A 13,912-nucleotide genomic window follows, 5' to 3' on the forward strand; every position below is an offset into this window, starting at 1 on the left:
ACTGAAGGCATGTGTATGTTTTGAGGAATTCATTAATTTCTTCTGAGCTTTATTTTTAATATTTTGATAACTAGCCAAGCCACTACTCAAGTTTCAAAGTTTCTTAGATTGAGTTCCCAGCAAAATCAAACCTATGACACCTAATCCCGTGGTCCAATTGAATTCCTGCAGTGCTTAGATTCTCTGCAGTTTTTACAGTACAGTGACAAAAAAAAGTCATTGAATTGAAAAAAGATAATTACAGGGATGTTGTTTTGTGCTATACATAGGATGGAAGGAGTTTTATTGTTATTCGTGGCTCGAGCAGCCTGGGAAACTGTGTTTGATGTAGGAAAAATTATATTTATTTGCCCCGTTTGGGCATCATCGCATTTCTAGCTTCTCAGTGACGATTAATTGGAGTTTCCCAGACTGCTCCTGTGAGGATGCTTATGTGCAAAAGTATGATGATTGTTAGATCTTTTTGTTTCATTATCGTAAGTAACATTGTGTAATTTTTTTTCAAGGGTGGGTGGCAAGACTACCACTACAGTTCATACTTAATTATAGTTAACCATGTTTTGTAAGAAAAACAAACAAAACGTGTGTCAATATGACGGTGTGTGCTGAACTGCAGTATTTTGTAGAGGTCTGCACTATTCACTTCATATGATAACCCTTCATATCTAATATGTAGGTGCAATTTTATAGCTCCCAGAATGAGGGCTTTTTTTTAGTACAGTTGTGTTGTAAAGCTGCGCAAATGCAGAAGTTGAATTATGCATAAGTAAACGGGAAATAATGTTCGAAAGGTTAATATCCCATAAGTGCAGATCTCTGGATGTGTGGATATTGTTCTTATATTTGAAAGCTTGGAGCGAGAATATAAAAGCCGAAACAGTAGGTGTGCGGGAAGCCTTTGGACCCTAAGATTATCCAGCTTGAGGTGTAATTATTTACTGGCGGGATCCGGAGGTGCCCTGTTATTTCGTGAGTAGTGCTAATCTGGAGAGTGGTAAGTATGATTGCACTAAGATCCATCCACATTGTACCATCTTGTTACACTACACTTTTCTTTGCATTTACATGGTGTTTTCCGGAAGTTTTTTAAACTGAAAGAATTGCTTGGGTTAAAAATGATGGATAAGTTGTTGTATTTAGTTTTAGTGTATCCAAAGCTGCAATTCAACTAAAGCAACATTACTGAGGCATGTTGCTGGAGCGTTTGAACTGGTACAACAATGAAACTACATGTAGCATGGGCATGCCTTTCCATGATATATTCAACATGAATTGCTTGTTACCATGAGGAGATGTTTCACCGGGGCCTGCACTATTAGCCATGGACTGTAAGGTGGAAAGAAATAGTTGAATGCTTTACTTTTTGTAGTTTACTGCTGACAGTGGAACTGTGGCCAAAAATAAACGTGATCATGATTTGTGTGCACACAACAGATGTGATTCCTCATTCCCATAAAACTTTTAAGCACGATGCAGCAGTTCATGAGAGTCCTGCCTACCTACATGCTGCTGGCATCACCTACCTACCTATATACGAAATCATCCAACCAGTTACGGGGTGACGTGTGGTCAGCACAAATAACCCCCAAGTCGTTTTTGACGTTTCCATGACCTGGTTATGCTACTCATTCTTAGCTCCATAATTGCTTCATGATGGTGGGTGGCCACTGGTCTTGTGCACATCCTGAAATCTCAGGAGAAAAGTTATGCTTACCCCAGGAGACTTGAACCAGCATGCATCCCACAGCCTGAGCTCAAAGCCCGTTGCCTTGGACCACATGGCCACGTTGTGGAGCAAAGAAAGAGTTAACTGTCGTGTTAAAAGTTCTTCATTTGTTAATGAAATGAAATTGACAGCAGAAAGGTAACTGCTTCTAATTACTACTTTTGGTCTTTCATCAACTGAATATGCACATAACTCGTCCCTAAAAGAAATCTGCAACAGCACTGTAGATCCACCAGTTCTTTCATGATTGCTTTTTAAAGCCAAATTCATCAGGAAGTTGCTCATACTTGGCAATAATGAAGTGTGCGAAATAGATGCCAGAACATGGCACTTCCGTGCCTCATTGTCGCGTCTAAAGTTAGCCATAGTTCCACATTAATGCTAACAGCTCTGAAGGATCTGAGAGATATAGACAACTAGAACAATAGGGGCTAAAATTGACAAGAAAATATGATTACCGTCAACTTGTGAACATTTTAACTCATTATTCATTTTACCATTGATTTGGATATCTTCTTAATTATTCTGTAAACTTGTTAAGTGTACAAAATAATAAGTAAATATCTCACCTTTTCTAATTTTTCATAATCTGTAAATAGATTTCACTTCACTCTGCAATTTGTTGCTTTGATGAAAATAGTTTTGTGCACCCTTCTGGAAGTCCTATATTTTGCCATATTTTCCTGCATTCACCACATTTGTAAAAAGCTGGCCCAAAGGAAATTTAACCACCACCATTCAATTTCATTTGTTGCCTCAGGTGAATTGCAGCTTAGGTTTCTAAGAAATAGTTATAATATGATGAAACTGGTTCATCATTCTTCGTTAAATTACATAAGCTTTCATGCAAGCAAAGCATAATCATGGTACTTCATATGTTTGAAGGTAAGTGCAAGGTAACATTCTATTTTAACATCAGCATACCAAGTTTACTTCTGGAGAAAATTTGCCAGCAAAAATCTTCCTTGACATGCAGAAATTGTTTTTGTTATACATAGTGCAAACCAAGATCAAATTCTAAATATTTACATTGCAATTCAATAAAATAAGTACAAAAAGCAACTATGGGAACTTTGGTCTTTACCTCAAGTTTTTTTTTGCTCCAGGTTTGTGTATGTTCAAGCAATATGTCTTTTGCACTAAAGGTATGCAGATTTTATCAAACATGCCTGTCCAAATTAGGCAATTTAAATCAAATATCAACATATATGGGTCATTGTATGTCAAATTGTGCAGATGTTGACACCCATAGTTACGGATTTTGATGACATTCACAAAAGCTGATTTGCATCAAAACAGATTTCAGTTCGGCAGTTTTTGAAAATTTGGTTATAGTACTCAATGTAATACTCAAACTTTGCTTTAAAATTAAATCAGAGTGCTTATAAATTCAATAGAATGTCAATTTTTTTACATTATATAACTTCACACTCTCATTTGCCTTCAGATTGAGTGAAATTGTTAATATAGATGAGCAACCTCAAACATATTTTGAAACTAAAAATAGTATTCCATTTGCTTTAGAAATTGTAATACACATGCTAGTAGGATGCATATAAACTTTTTCATAGTGAACATTCATTTGCCATTCTTAAGAATGAAAATATAATGAAGTTATTTTTAAAAACAAACGTGCTCATGTTGCATCTATACAATTCTAAACCAGTTGCTGAATTTTATAATTTTACTTTCAAATGTTTGTAGTTGTCATTGTTACTACTACCACTTGTACAATATGGAATAAAGAGTTAAACAAATTCATTTTAACTGTAATAGATTAGTTTTGCTTGCATAAAGTTGCTTGAATTGTTATTTTCATAGGTGTAAGCTAATGTTTTGTATAATCTTAACACACACTGTATTGGACCAGAAACCTTTGAATATAATGCATCAGCACAATGTGTACTAACTAGTAAAGTGATATTTTTAAAGTAGGTAATTCAGAATTTTTTTTCACATCTCAAAATTGCCAATTTTTAAAATTTATAATAATTATGATACAACCTGGGCTGTAATTATTTCAATGTTTTGTACATATTGTCATTCTTTACACTCGTAAAATTACCTTATCAAATTTAGAATGCAAGGCACATCCTACATATTAATGTGCATGTTGGTTAGCAAAACTGAAAACTCGGCAAGACAATTCTATTCTACAGTTGTTGAAGTGTAATAGAAATTATTTACTTATACGTGAAGATAATGTATAAAACATATGTTTATTGATTGATCTAATGTATTCCAGATTGAATTACATATTCAATTAGAGCACTGACACACAGAGAATTATATTATTGTAAAGTTAGAAAAGATAGATGCTCAATGAGGTGTCAAACCTGGGGCTAGGGCATTCCGTGCCAATGCTGCCAATGCCAAGCCTCATATTTTCGCTAACTTTTTAATAACATTAATCCACTTTGTGCCAGTACACTATTCTAGCTAATTCAATGTGGAATTGTCCCACCAGGCAGGTCTGTCAGATTAGAAATTATGGACTCGAATTAAAAATTAACCCTTAGGCCTTTGATTGTTTGTCATGAGAAAAAAAAAAGGTGCCAATTTTATTGCGATTTACAAACAACCTCTCTTTGGAATTCTATAAATAAGAACAACTTGTGGTCCAATCGTGATGAAATTTAAATACAGTGCAGGTAGAAAGGTTTTAATCACAATTCTTAATTATATATTTTTTTAAGTCAGCCATAAAAAAAGGTTCTTATCAATTTTGGGAAACTTTTTTTTTCATAGTGGGTAGTCCTACAAATACAATCTTGGTCTTGTTTGGAAGCTCTTTGCATCTGTTTTTAAATTCCATTAGCATTGTTATTCACATTGCGAAACCGAATTAATGCAGATTTTTATTCAATGGAGTAAAGATGTGTGTTAAACATGGCAACTGCACGTTCAATCACTATCGCAATATCTGTTAAACTGTGGAAACAGCGAGCGATTTCGCCACATTTAACAATCTCATAGTACAGTTAAGATAAAACAGTAAAAAATACTAGGGCCAGCACAAACCTGACAAAATTAAAATAAAATCTCCCACAAATAATGGGTCTTATTAAAAAAAAATGTTGCTCCATTTTCATATGAATGAAGTTAGAGTATTTTTTTGATGTGATATGGATGTGTGTGTGTAAACACCAGATCAATTTGAATATGTGCTCATTTCTATTGAATGAATGGTAGATTGAAAATGATGTATTGTTGAACTACCTCTCCACTTATTTTTACAAGTAAATTACTATGCATAAATTTAAGCGAAGAATACAGGCTCAACCAGGACTTGAACCTGGGTCTCTGGCATACTATACCATTTCTTTAGCAACTGGGCTACTGATCCAGCCCTGGCTGTCTTGATTTTCTGGTGTCACTGTTTTACCTGAGTGGAGTTCTCTGTGCTAATGCTACAATGGGGCTGGCTTGGTAGCTCATTTGGTAGAGCAATGGAATGGTATGCCAGAGACCTGGGTTCAAGTCCTAAAATTTCTACATCTCCTCTGTGTGCAAGTCGTAAGTTAGTAAAATGCTGTCAAAGGAGCACCACTTGCATTACTCGTTTCTAAATTCAGGCATGAAGTGCTATAATAAATGTATGGAGCGAGTATACCAGAAAAATAGAGGGGAGTGAGTCTGATAGTATATGGGAGGTCAGTCACGTTTAATATGTTCTTAAATACAAGGATTTGTAACAAGAGGGGGCTTACACCCCCCTGACCCACTGAGACTACATATTTGTTAATACTAAATTATAAAACAAATGAACTAACTAACTCTAGCTTTATTAAACCCAAAGGGTTATGGCTGCAACAACACAGGCCTTCCTACAGGTCTCTTACCATCAGGTTTCCCAACAAGAATCATGTAAACTCTTCTTTCCTCTCCTATTCCTGCCACATGGTCTGCCCACCTAAGTCGTCTTGATTTAAATCATTCTAATAATATCTGGACAAGAATACAAATTATGCAGCTCTAAATTATATAACCTTCTCCACTCACCTGTCTCCTCATCTCTTTTAGGTCTAAACATTTTTCTCAGGATTTTATTTATAGAACAAAGGAAAGCTCAATTGATTTCCACCTTGAAACCATTACATTACAATCCATTGAGTATGTTGACATTCCTGCACATATTTAGTTTAGGGCGAGTGTTAAATGGCATAGTGGGGCACCATAATTTACACAAACAACAGGAAACCACTGCTGTCGCTTGGAGGAACGCCAAAAGTTTGCCCCAATTCTGTCGCTTGAATGTTTTGTCTGTTACTTCTCTAGATTTCCAAGAGCCACTGGGTTCGCTATAAGTTTGCCGCCCAAAAAGGGAATTATATAGCGTGCAAAGGTACACTGTTGCCAGTTCTGTGTATGACTGGCCAACACTAGCTTCAAAAGGGGGGAGGTTGTTGGTAGTTAAGGTATTTTGTGCTTTGTGAATTTCCCCTTGACTAGGCTTAATAATTTTTATTAGGATGTCGATGGTGTGATACGACATACAAATCCGAGATATCACGTTGTCAAGGTCAGGATTTGACCTCGTGTTGAAAGAGTAAAGTTTTCATATCGTTCGTGAAGATGGCAGAGGAGTAGCTATTTTTAAAATAGCCTGTTCTCGCGGAGATGGTAGCTCGCCAAGAATGGGTCCGTGAGGGCGCCGTGCTGCTGGGATGGAAAGCGGACCAGGATGGAAGCAGGTCGGTAACTCAAGAGTTGTTTGTGTGGTGTGAGTTTTCGTGAACACCAGGCGGCGACACTGTATGTTTGATTCTTGCACCATGGAGATGTCGGGTGTCGCATGGGGAAACGAAGTGGTCGGCGTTTCGTGGTGGCCACAGTCCGCCATGGTGGTTCCGTCCAGCCCCTGGACGTGGGGTCACATCCGGTGGATCCCTTGCATTGAGGGAGAGGTAGTGAAGCTGCATGTGCCGTCGCTAACGTCCTTTGTGCATGCTATGTAGAGATGTGGAAACTTTTTATAAATAAATTGTGACTCACAGGCAATGAAAGATGGATGTGTTGACAGATTAAAAATAACCAGCTGCGTCGTGGTTTTAAGGTAAGGGTGGCCAGAATTAAAATGTAATCAGTACCTGGTAAACGCGTTCGGATTTTTGCAACGGTTGGTAAGGAGATATCATTGTGCTTTCGACCTACAAGTTCAATGTTCGGTATTGGTGACAGTGACAACCTAGAAACGTTCACATCAGTCCTGTGTCGTGACACTGGAATTAACATGTGTCGTGACACTGAAAGAACAGTAGTGTCAGTTGATGACAAGTGCGTAGGTGCTTTGAAAACAGCTGTTCAGCAAGTGGTGGTGGTAATTGTCACAACTTGCCCGTTGCTTTTGTAAAATTACGTAGACGTCTGAAAGCTTTGACATGACAGCTATACCAAATCGCCATAATTGTTTGTTGATAGAAATTGAACACCTGTAAGTATGATTACAGGTTAGGGTGACAACATTGTGATGCAAAGCGTAGAATGCACCCCGCTCCTTATATCGAGTAGCAAGTCGTGATGCTTTTTCAGTCCCGACGTCGGTTTTCCTTATACAATATAGTGACTATTTCAAGGGGGTAGGTTTATGTGCATGTATCCTAAATCCGTCAGTCGACTTTCAAACATATCTCTTAACTATCGCAAGACTCAATATTATTCGTGTCAGTTGCAAGGAATTACTTTGGCCAGGAAAATATTAGGGTTATTCAACTCGAATTGAGAGTAGGATGTGGCGTGAAATGATTGTTGTGTACAGGAAAACACAAGTGGAGAAGTTCTACCTCCCCCCCCCCCCCTTTTTGCCTCCGAGAGAAACGACCAGTGATTCATATCTGATAACACAGTCAGTTCTTTACGCGGGAGTAGTGCTGGTTCATACATAAGTCATAAAGCGTTCATATCTGTAGAACGTTAAAGGCGATTGCGTTAAGGTCAATCACTATTAATTTTTTTAAAAAAATAATAGACCCTATTGGGAAATAGTGAATGATTCCATAACTCTCGGATTGTTTGACTTGCTTATTAATTATACATTTCTCGTAAAATCCACCCGAGTGACTTGCTTATTGAAGTCGGAGGTTCTTGTTCGGAAAGATGATTTCTGTTAAATGAACTAAAGGCGTGAGGATTTCAAACCAGTAAGGAGGGATAGAATCTTTTTCTACCCACGAACCTCACGTTTTCCCCATGTACAGTGGGATGCATAAGTATTACCAAGCAAATTATCCATCACCATGTATATAATCTCCATTTGATGCAATCAGAGTTTCAAAAATGCGAAATGAGATGAAAACCTCAGCACTAGCACACTTAAATATCCAGCCCTTAAAAAACACGTAGAACATGAGAAAATTTAATCATAGACAATTTGCGAAGTAATACTTGTGCATCCCACTGTACCATTACATTTGCAAGCGAACACAATGGAATACTTTTCTCTTGGCCAGTCGAAAATTTATTTACGTAACCTGTTGTTTTTTTTTTTTTTTTTTACATGAGAGGCTGATCCGATTTTAGCACAGGAACGGTAAACGACCCTGGGCTATTTGAGGTTAAAATAACTAGCATGGTGCTGATTACAGCAGGTCCATTTATAATAGCTATGTCTTCAGAAAGAATTGTGGCTTTTAGTAATATATGACCTACGAATAACATCATTACAAAACTTGTTGTGACCGAGCACGCTGATTGGTTGGTTCACGCCCTTGCCACATGTTCCGCGTTCGGTTCCCAACCCGAGCATGATGTTCCTTTGTCACAAACCCCTCTCCTTATTTAATTTCGGACAAAAATATATTACTGACCAGTGTCGTATTTTCACAAACTGTGGGAAGATTCTCAAGATAACTTGGCAATCCTGGCATGATGTTTCTGAGCTAACAATAGCAGGCTTGCGTCTGTGCAGACGTAGATGTTTAATGGCTGGCATTAGTTTATTTGAACAGTGGAAATTAAAAGCCTGAGGAGGGGAGGGGATCGGTAGCAGTTTTCCTGCGACTGTCAGTTTATCTAAAACGTGAGTCAGCATAGTTGTTGGAAATCGCGGAAATTCCGTCGATGGAAAACCGAGGAAAATGCCGTATGCGGTCTTGGTCTCTCAGTGAAGATAGGCCAGGAAAGACACTGATATAGCCGCATACCTTCTTTTGTTTCGAAATAAGTTCTAATTATGAATCACCATAATAACACAATAAATAAGACCACTGCTCTAAGCTTACTTGTATGAACTCTTATTTGCAATTTAGTGACTTTAATATTACAAGCATTTGTAGTATATACGTCGCGTTTCTGCCCCTTTGGTCTATCACAACGATGAACATAGTTAATTAGTTGAAATTGGACACGGATCAGGATCCGAACCCTGAACTTTCGGTGGATATGTCGTGAGTCCAATAATCTCACAAGCTCAAAATAGGAGGAAAATCGAAATATGAAGTGTCTGTACACACAATATAAAAATATTTTCCCCCTGGATGTTAGAATTCAAATTGTAACACCCTGACAAATTAATTGAATAATTGATCCTTTTCCTGTAAGGATTAGTTGTGGTTATTAATGCTTTGAACGTGGTTATGCAAATAGTATGATTGATAGTTGTAGGACTACATAAGTTCGCCGACCTCCGTGGCGAAGTGGTTAGCGTAAGGGTCCTGGGTTTCAAATCCAAGCTAGCCACGGGCGTTATTTGTGAGTGCACCTTCATCAATTTCATGTGATAACTCCTTATCGTCGCGATTAGCCAAAAGTGGTGGAAAAGTGACTAAATAACAAAAAAATAAAATCAGACACCAAATTTGACCCACTTTTCCGGATTGCACGTTGAGGAACGCATTGTTTTGTGCTGTGCGTAAAATTTTCTATATCTTCGACTTGGCATCATGTGCAATAATAAACATTTGTTGTTGTTTATTCGGACGTTTCCTGTGCGTATGTATTTTGAAAAGTGGAAGACGTTGTTTCCTGAGGCCGCGTTATTTTACCAGATCTATGTGTTGCTTCGCCGTTCCGTGCACCGACACAGTCGCGGTGAAATTAATCACGAACTGAAGTAGACTCGAGCAACAGACGTTAACCTGGCGTTTTCTTTGAATGAGACCAGAGTACTTTGTACGCAGTAAGATGAGGTGTTTTGACCGGAACTGTATAAAGTAAGTAGGAGGTGCATTCCCCAGTTCTGGCAAGGCTTTTCTCGGCTTGCTGCTCTCAGCTTGTTATTTTTAGCGACATATTTGGCAGTGGAAACAGCATCAGTTGCGCCTTCCCAGCCCGAGCTTCCCGTGGTATCTTTAGGTGCATCCCGCCATGCGGCGTTGTCACGTCGCGGTGGTTGAAATTAAACAAAAGGGTGGAAGCCGCGTTTGTCGTAGTGGAGATGATCGCCAGCTGGGGGGTGGCGTCGAACGAAACGTGATGTCGGGGATGTTTCGTCGCGTCTGCATCGGAACGCGGCGTGTAGCACCGATGCACAGGTAGGCGGGGCTGTGGCAACAGGGATCCAGGTCCCAGAAATCCCACCAAGATTTTGCGTACCCAGGCCAGAAGACACGAAGCGCCAGTGGTCACGACACCTGACTTGATGTCGGATTTGGTGTTCAGTGTGGTGCGTTGAGAGATATGGCGGCGCATAGGCCGCGTCGGCAATATACGCGCTCTGCTACGAGCAGCATGACGCAACTGCTAGCGGATTCCGACGTTGTCCGGACATGCACGAGCCTCATCCATCGCCTTACCACCCGCGTTCGTGGTCCCTCTGCCACCCCGGCGGTCGATTCATCGGTAAAGCTCACAATAGCTCCAGCGAAGCCTAACGTTATGACCGACTTCGGAAGCAGCAGCACCACGACTAAATCTGAGCGCGCTCGCGAAAGAGCGCTGTTGGAAGAAAAGTACGCCGCTTATCTGGAGAAGTATTCCAAGCTGCGAGATAGTTCCAGGGAGCCCCAGCCTTCCGGGCCCACGCACGCACTGGCCAAGAGTGCGACGAGCGTCATCCTTGCGGAAAAGGCTTACCCGTACGTCAGCATCATGAGGAACATGGACGAAAAGCGAGACGACGGCAGGTTGAGGGAAAAGACTCCTTACCGCGCCAGGTACGGCGCCGAGTACAAGCCTCGCTTCACCGCAGCTAGCAACAGCAACTACGTTCGTTCGACGCGTCACAAGTCGGCACGTTTACCGGAAAAGAACGTAGCAGCCACGGAAGATAAGACGGAGGAACCTAGCGAGAAACCGGAGAACGTGAACCGCCTCCCGCGTCACCCAGGGCGCACCGCACGGCTTAGAAACAGCGAACAGGGCGAGAGGCTGGTGTCTCGTCACGTCGCAGCTTCTACGAGAGCCAAACTCAGGCCTTTGGAGTTGCGGCCAGCGGACAATCCGGAGCCGGCCAAGCAGGACAACAACAACAACCCGAACGAGAGGGAGACCAAAAGGAAGGAAATAGAGAACCTCATCATGAAGTACTCGATCATCGACGATATTTACACCACGGCTAGCGCAGCACGAAAATATCAACAAAAGTACGGGCAATCTGGTACCACCATTAACACGTCGGTAATAAACCAGCCGGTAGAAAGTGAAATTTCTCGTAACGTTAACAGTACTGTGAGTAGAAGAAACGATATTTGAGTGCCCTTGGCATGTGTGTGCATGTTTTTAACAATTGGCAAGTTTTTCGTAAATAGTTGCTTCAATTAAAAAAAAAAGTGCTTATCATTATTAAAACCCTGTATTTGCTTGCTTTGCCTTGGTAAAATCTTAAATAACAGATTTGCGAACTAGTAAATTACGAATTACTTTTTGTTCGAAAGCAAATTATTACAATTCAGTGTTGTCTTTTCAAGTTACGAGGGGTTCAGACATACGTTGAACGCCTTGTCTAATCGCGGACACCTACACTATGGTCCTCGAACTACACCCGACCCTCCACAATGCTTTCGGAACATAAAAATTGGTTTTGGGACCTTATCTGTTGTCATATGGGCTGCAGCCAATCGGTTACTTAGTTCTTGGCCCTAAATAAAGTGTCTGAAACGTTTAGGTGCTCGTACCGATTGCATAATTTCCGGAGTTTTTTTTTTTTTTTTTAAAAAAAGGTGCTACAGCTGTTGATATAATTCACTGTAAATTGAACCCCCCCACCCCCCTCAGCCCCCAAAGATGCGCACAGGCTTTTTTTGGCCAGTATTTTAGTTTGAAAGTACAAGCCAGGAGAGACTCCACTGGGTATCGAACCTGCCCCCCCCCCCTCCCGATTACAAAGTGACTATGCATTTCATGCTGAATAACAGGGCATGGGCCATGGTAGCTCATTGGTAGAGTATGTGCCTAACATATGGAAGATCCAAGTTCGAATCCCGAGGCAGGTGATCTGGACCAGGAACTTTTCCAGTCATTTCCCTGTTTGTGCATGGCTCTGAGGCCCATCCAGCCTCGTATCAATGGGTAACTAGGGTAAAGGTGGCCGGGCATGATGCAGATCAGATCATCTCATCTATGGCAGAGATCAAGAATACACGGAGCTCTACCTTCACATCACCACCTTCATGGCATGTGTGCTCATGCACAGAGGTACCACCTTTACCTTACCTTAGAGCAGGACCTGAGAATGAAGAGACAGACTCTGAAGGTCCCCTGCAGAGAAACCAATGATATGAGGTCTTTGGGGGAGGCAAAATCATTCTTATATTCCCATGACAATCAACTGTTTCATAAAACTACAAATTTTGCTTCATGCCAAACTGAACATGATAAATGACATTAATGATAATCTTGATGCAAGCGTTAATTTTTCTATGGTCTTTACACAAAATGTCTTAAACATTAATTTTTTAACTACCCAGTTTTTGGAAAGACTGACATTGAATAAACTGTCAAAAGAAAATAAAAGTAATTAATTTCAAATAAAAAATATATAAATTATCTTCAAGAGATATGGAACAATCTCTATGAAATTGTGAAATGTCACTAAGGGAATTAATATGGTTCTTGTTAACTATGATTTGGTTCTATTTTCAAATCAAAGAACATAGTATTAAACTTGAATGGGAGAAAATTACCTGGGGGGGTTCTGTGAAAAGTTAGTTGAAGCTGGACAATTTTTCTGCTGAGTTAATCATTTCAAGTATCTTACATACCTGGAATAATAGTGATCAGTGTTCGTATTAATTGAATCCTTCCCTCTAATCTTCCAAAGTGATACTGTATATTGGGTGCGTTCTGAAAGTTGCACGAGTTTAATGCCTAAATAGTTATGGCAATTGGCCTTTCCGTAAGTCATCTCTTGAAGATTGTAACATTTGTTATGGATTTCCTACACCTACACCTGGTTTTCATGTGATGCAAGAATGATGTTCTTACATGAATGTGTAGATTGGAAGGCAGGTTTGTTCTGTAAAAAGTCCAGACATGTGTATAGTTGCTTCAAACTGCACTAGTTCGGGAAATACAATATAATTTGAACGGAAAGTGAAATATGAAACAACATGCCGTAACTATTCTTAAAATGTGTTTAAAATGGTAAGAACATCTGCAATAGATATTATTTCTGCCAGAAAGCTTGGTCTCCCGCTGGACACTATATGGACATTTGCCATAAACAAAACACTGCGATCGTTAACCTTCACCTAATGTTTTTGTAAAGTCTGTAAAATAGGTTGTGAGGCCAGTTATTTTCATGCAGTTTGTGCATTTCATTATTACTTAAGAAACACCCTCATTATGTGAAATTAATTCTCAAGGTAAAAAATTAATTTTAAAAATTTCCAGCAGATGCCCTCAGATAAATGCATATAATGTGATTTTTATCAGATTGTCTGGTAGCTACAAACAATGAAATAATGGCCTTCAACTCGCATCACACAAATATGAACATACAAGTATACATATCTAATAAGAGGTTCAGTGAAGGTATCCCAAGTCGCAATTCCTAACTATAGTATTTTATGTATCCCTATCAAATATAAAATCTATTTTCACTGATTCAAGAAAATATTAAACATAATGTTGTCATCTTGATATGTGGAATATACACCTACCTACATAAAAATAAATAGTTAACAATGAAATTGTACATCAGTGCTCGATAATGAAAAAAAAATCAGTACCATGTAATAAAATCCTTAACCATGTTTGAATTGGTAAAGAATTTCACGTATAGAGAGATGATAAGGACCAATTTAGAAA

The 13,912-nt window shown here is 39.4% G+C and overlaps 1 protein-coding gene across 2 annotated transcripts in view; it reads left to right on the forward strand.

Annotated features, from left to right (window-relative positions):
* Positions 1-9,313: 9,313 nt before the first annotated feature.
* Positions 9,314-13,912, forward strand: part of Doa (CDC like kinase darkener of apricot) — a 54,870-nt gene continuing 50,271 nt past the window's right edge. Inside the window, exon 1 of one of the 2 annotated variants that reach the window (XM_083133859.1) lies at positions 9,314-11,332. In XM_083133859.1, the coding sequence (XP_082989985.1) occupies positions 10,343-11,332 (990 nt within the window). In that variant the 5' untranslated portion in view covers positions 9,314-10,342. The remainder of the gene's footprint in view (positions 11,333-13,912) is intronic. The other variant, XM_083133857.1, reaches the window with a different exon arrangement.

This window comes from Lepisma saccharinum, chromosome 13, assembly GCF_977018435.1.
Source record: "Lepisma saccharinum chromosome 13, izLepSacc3.1, whole genome shotgun sequence".
Classification (NCBI taxonomy): domain Eukaryota; kingdom Metazoa; phylum Arthropoda; class Insecta; order Zygentoma; family Lepismatidae; genus Lepisma; species Lepisma saccharinum.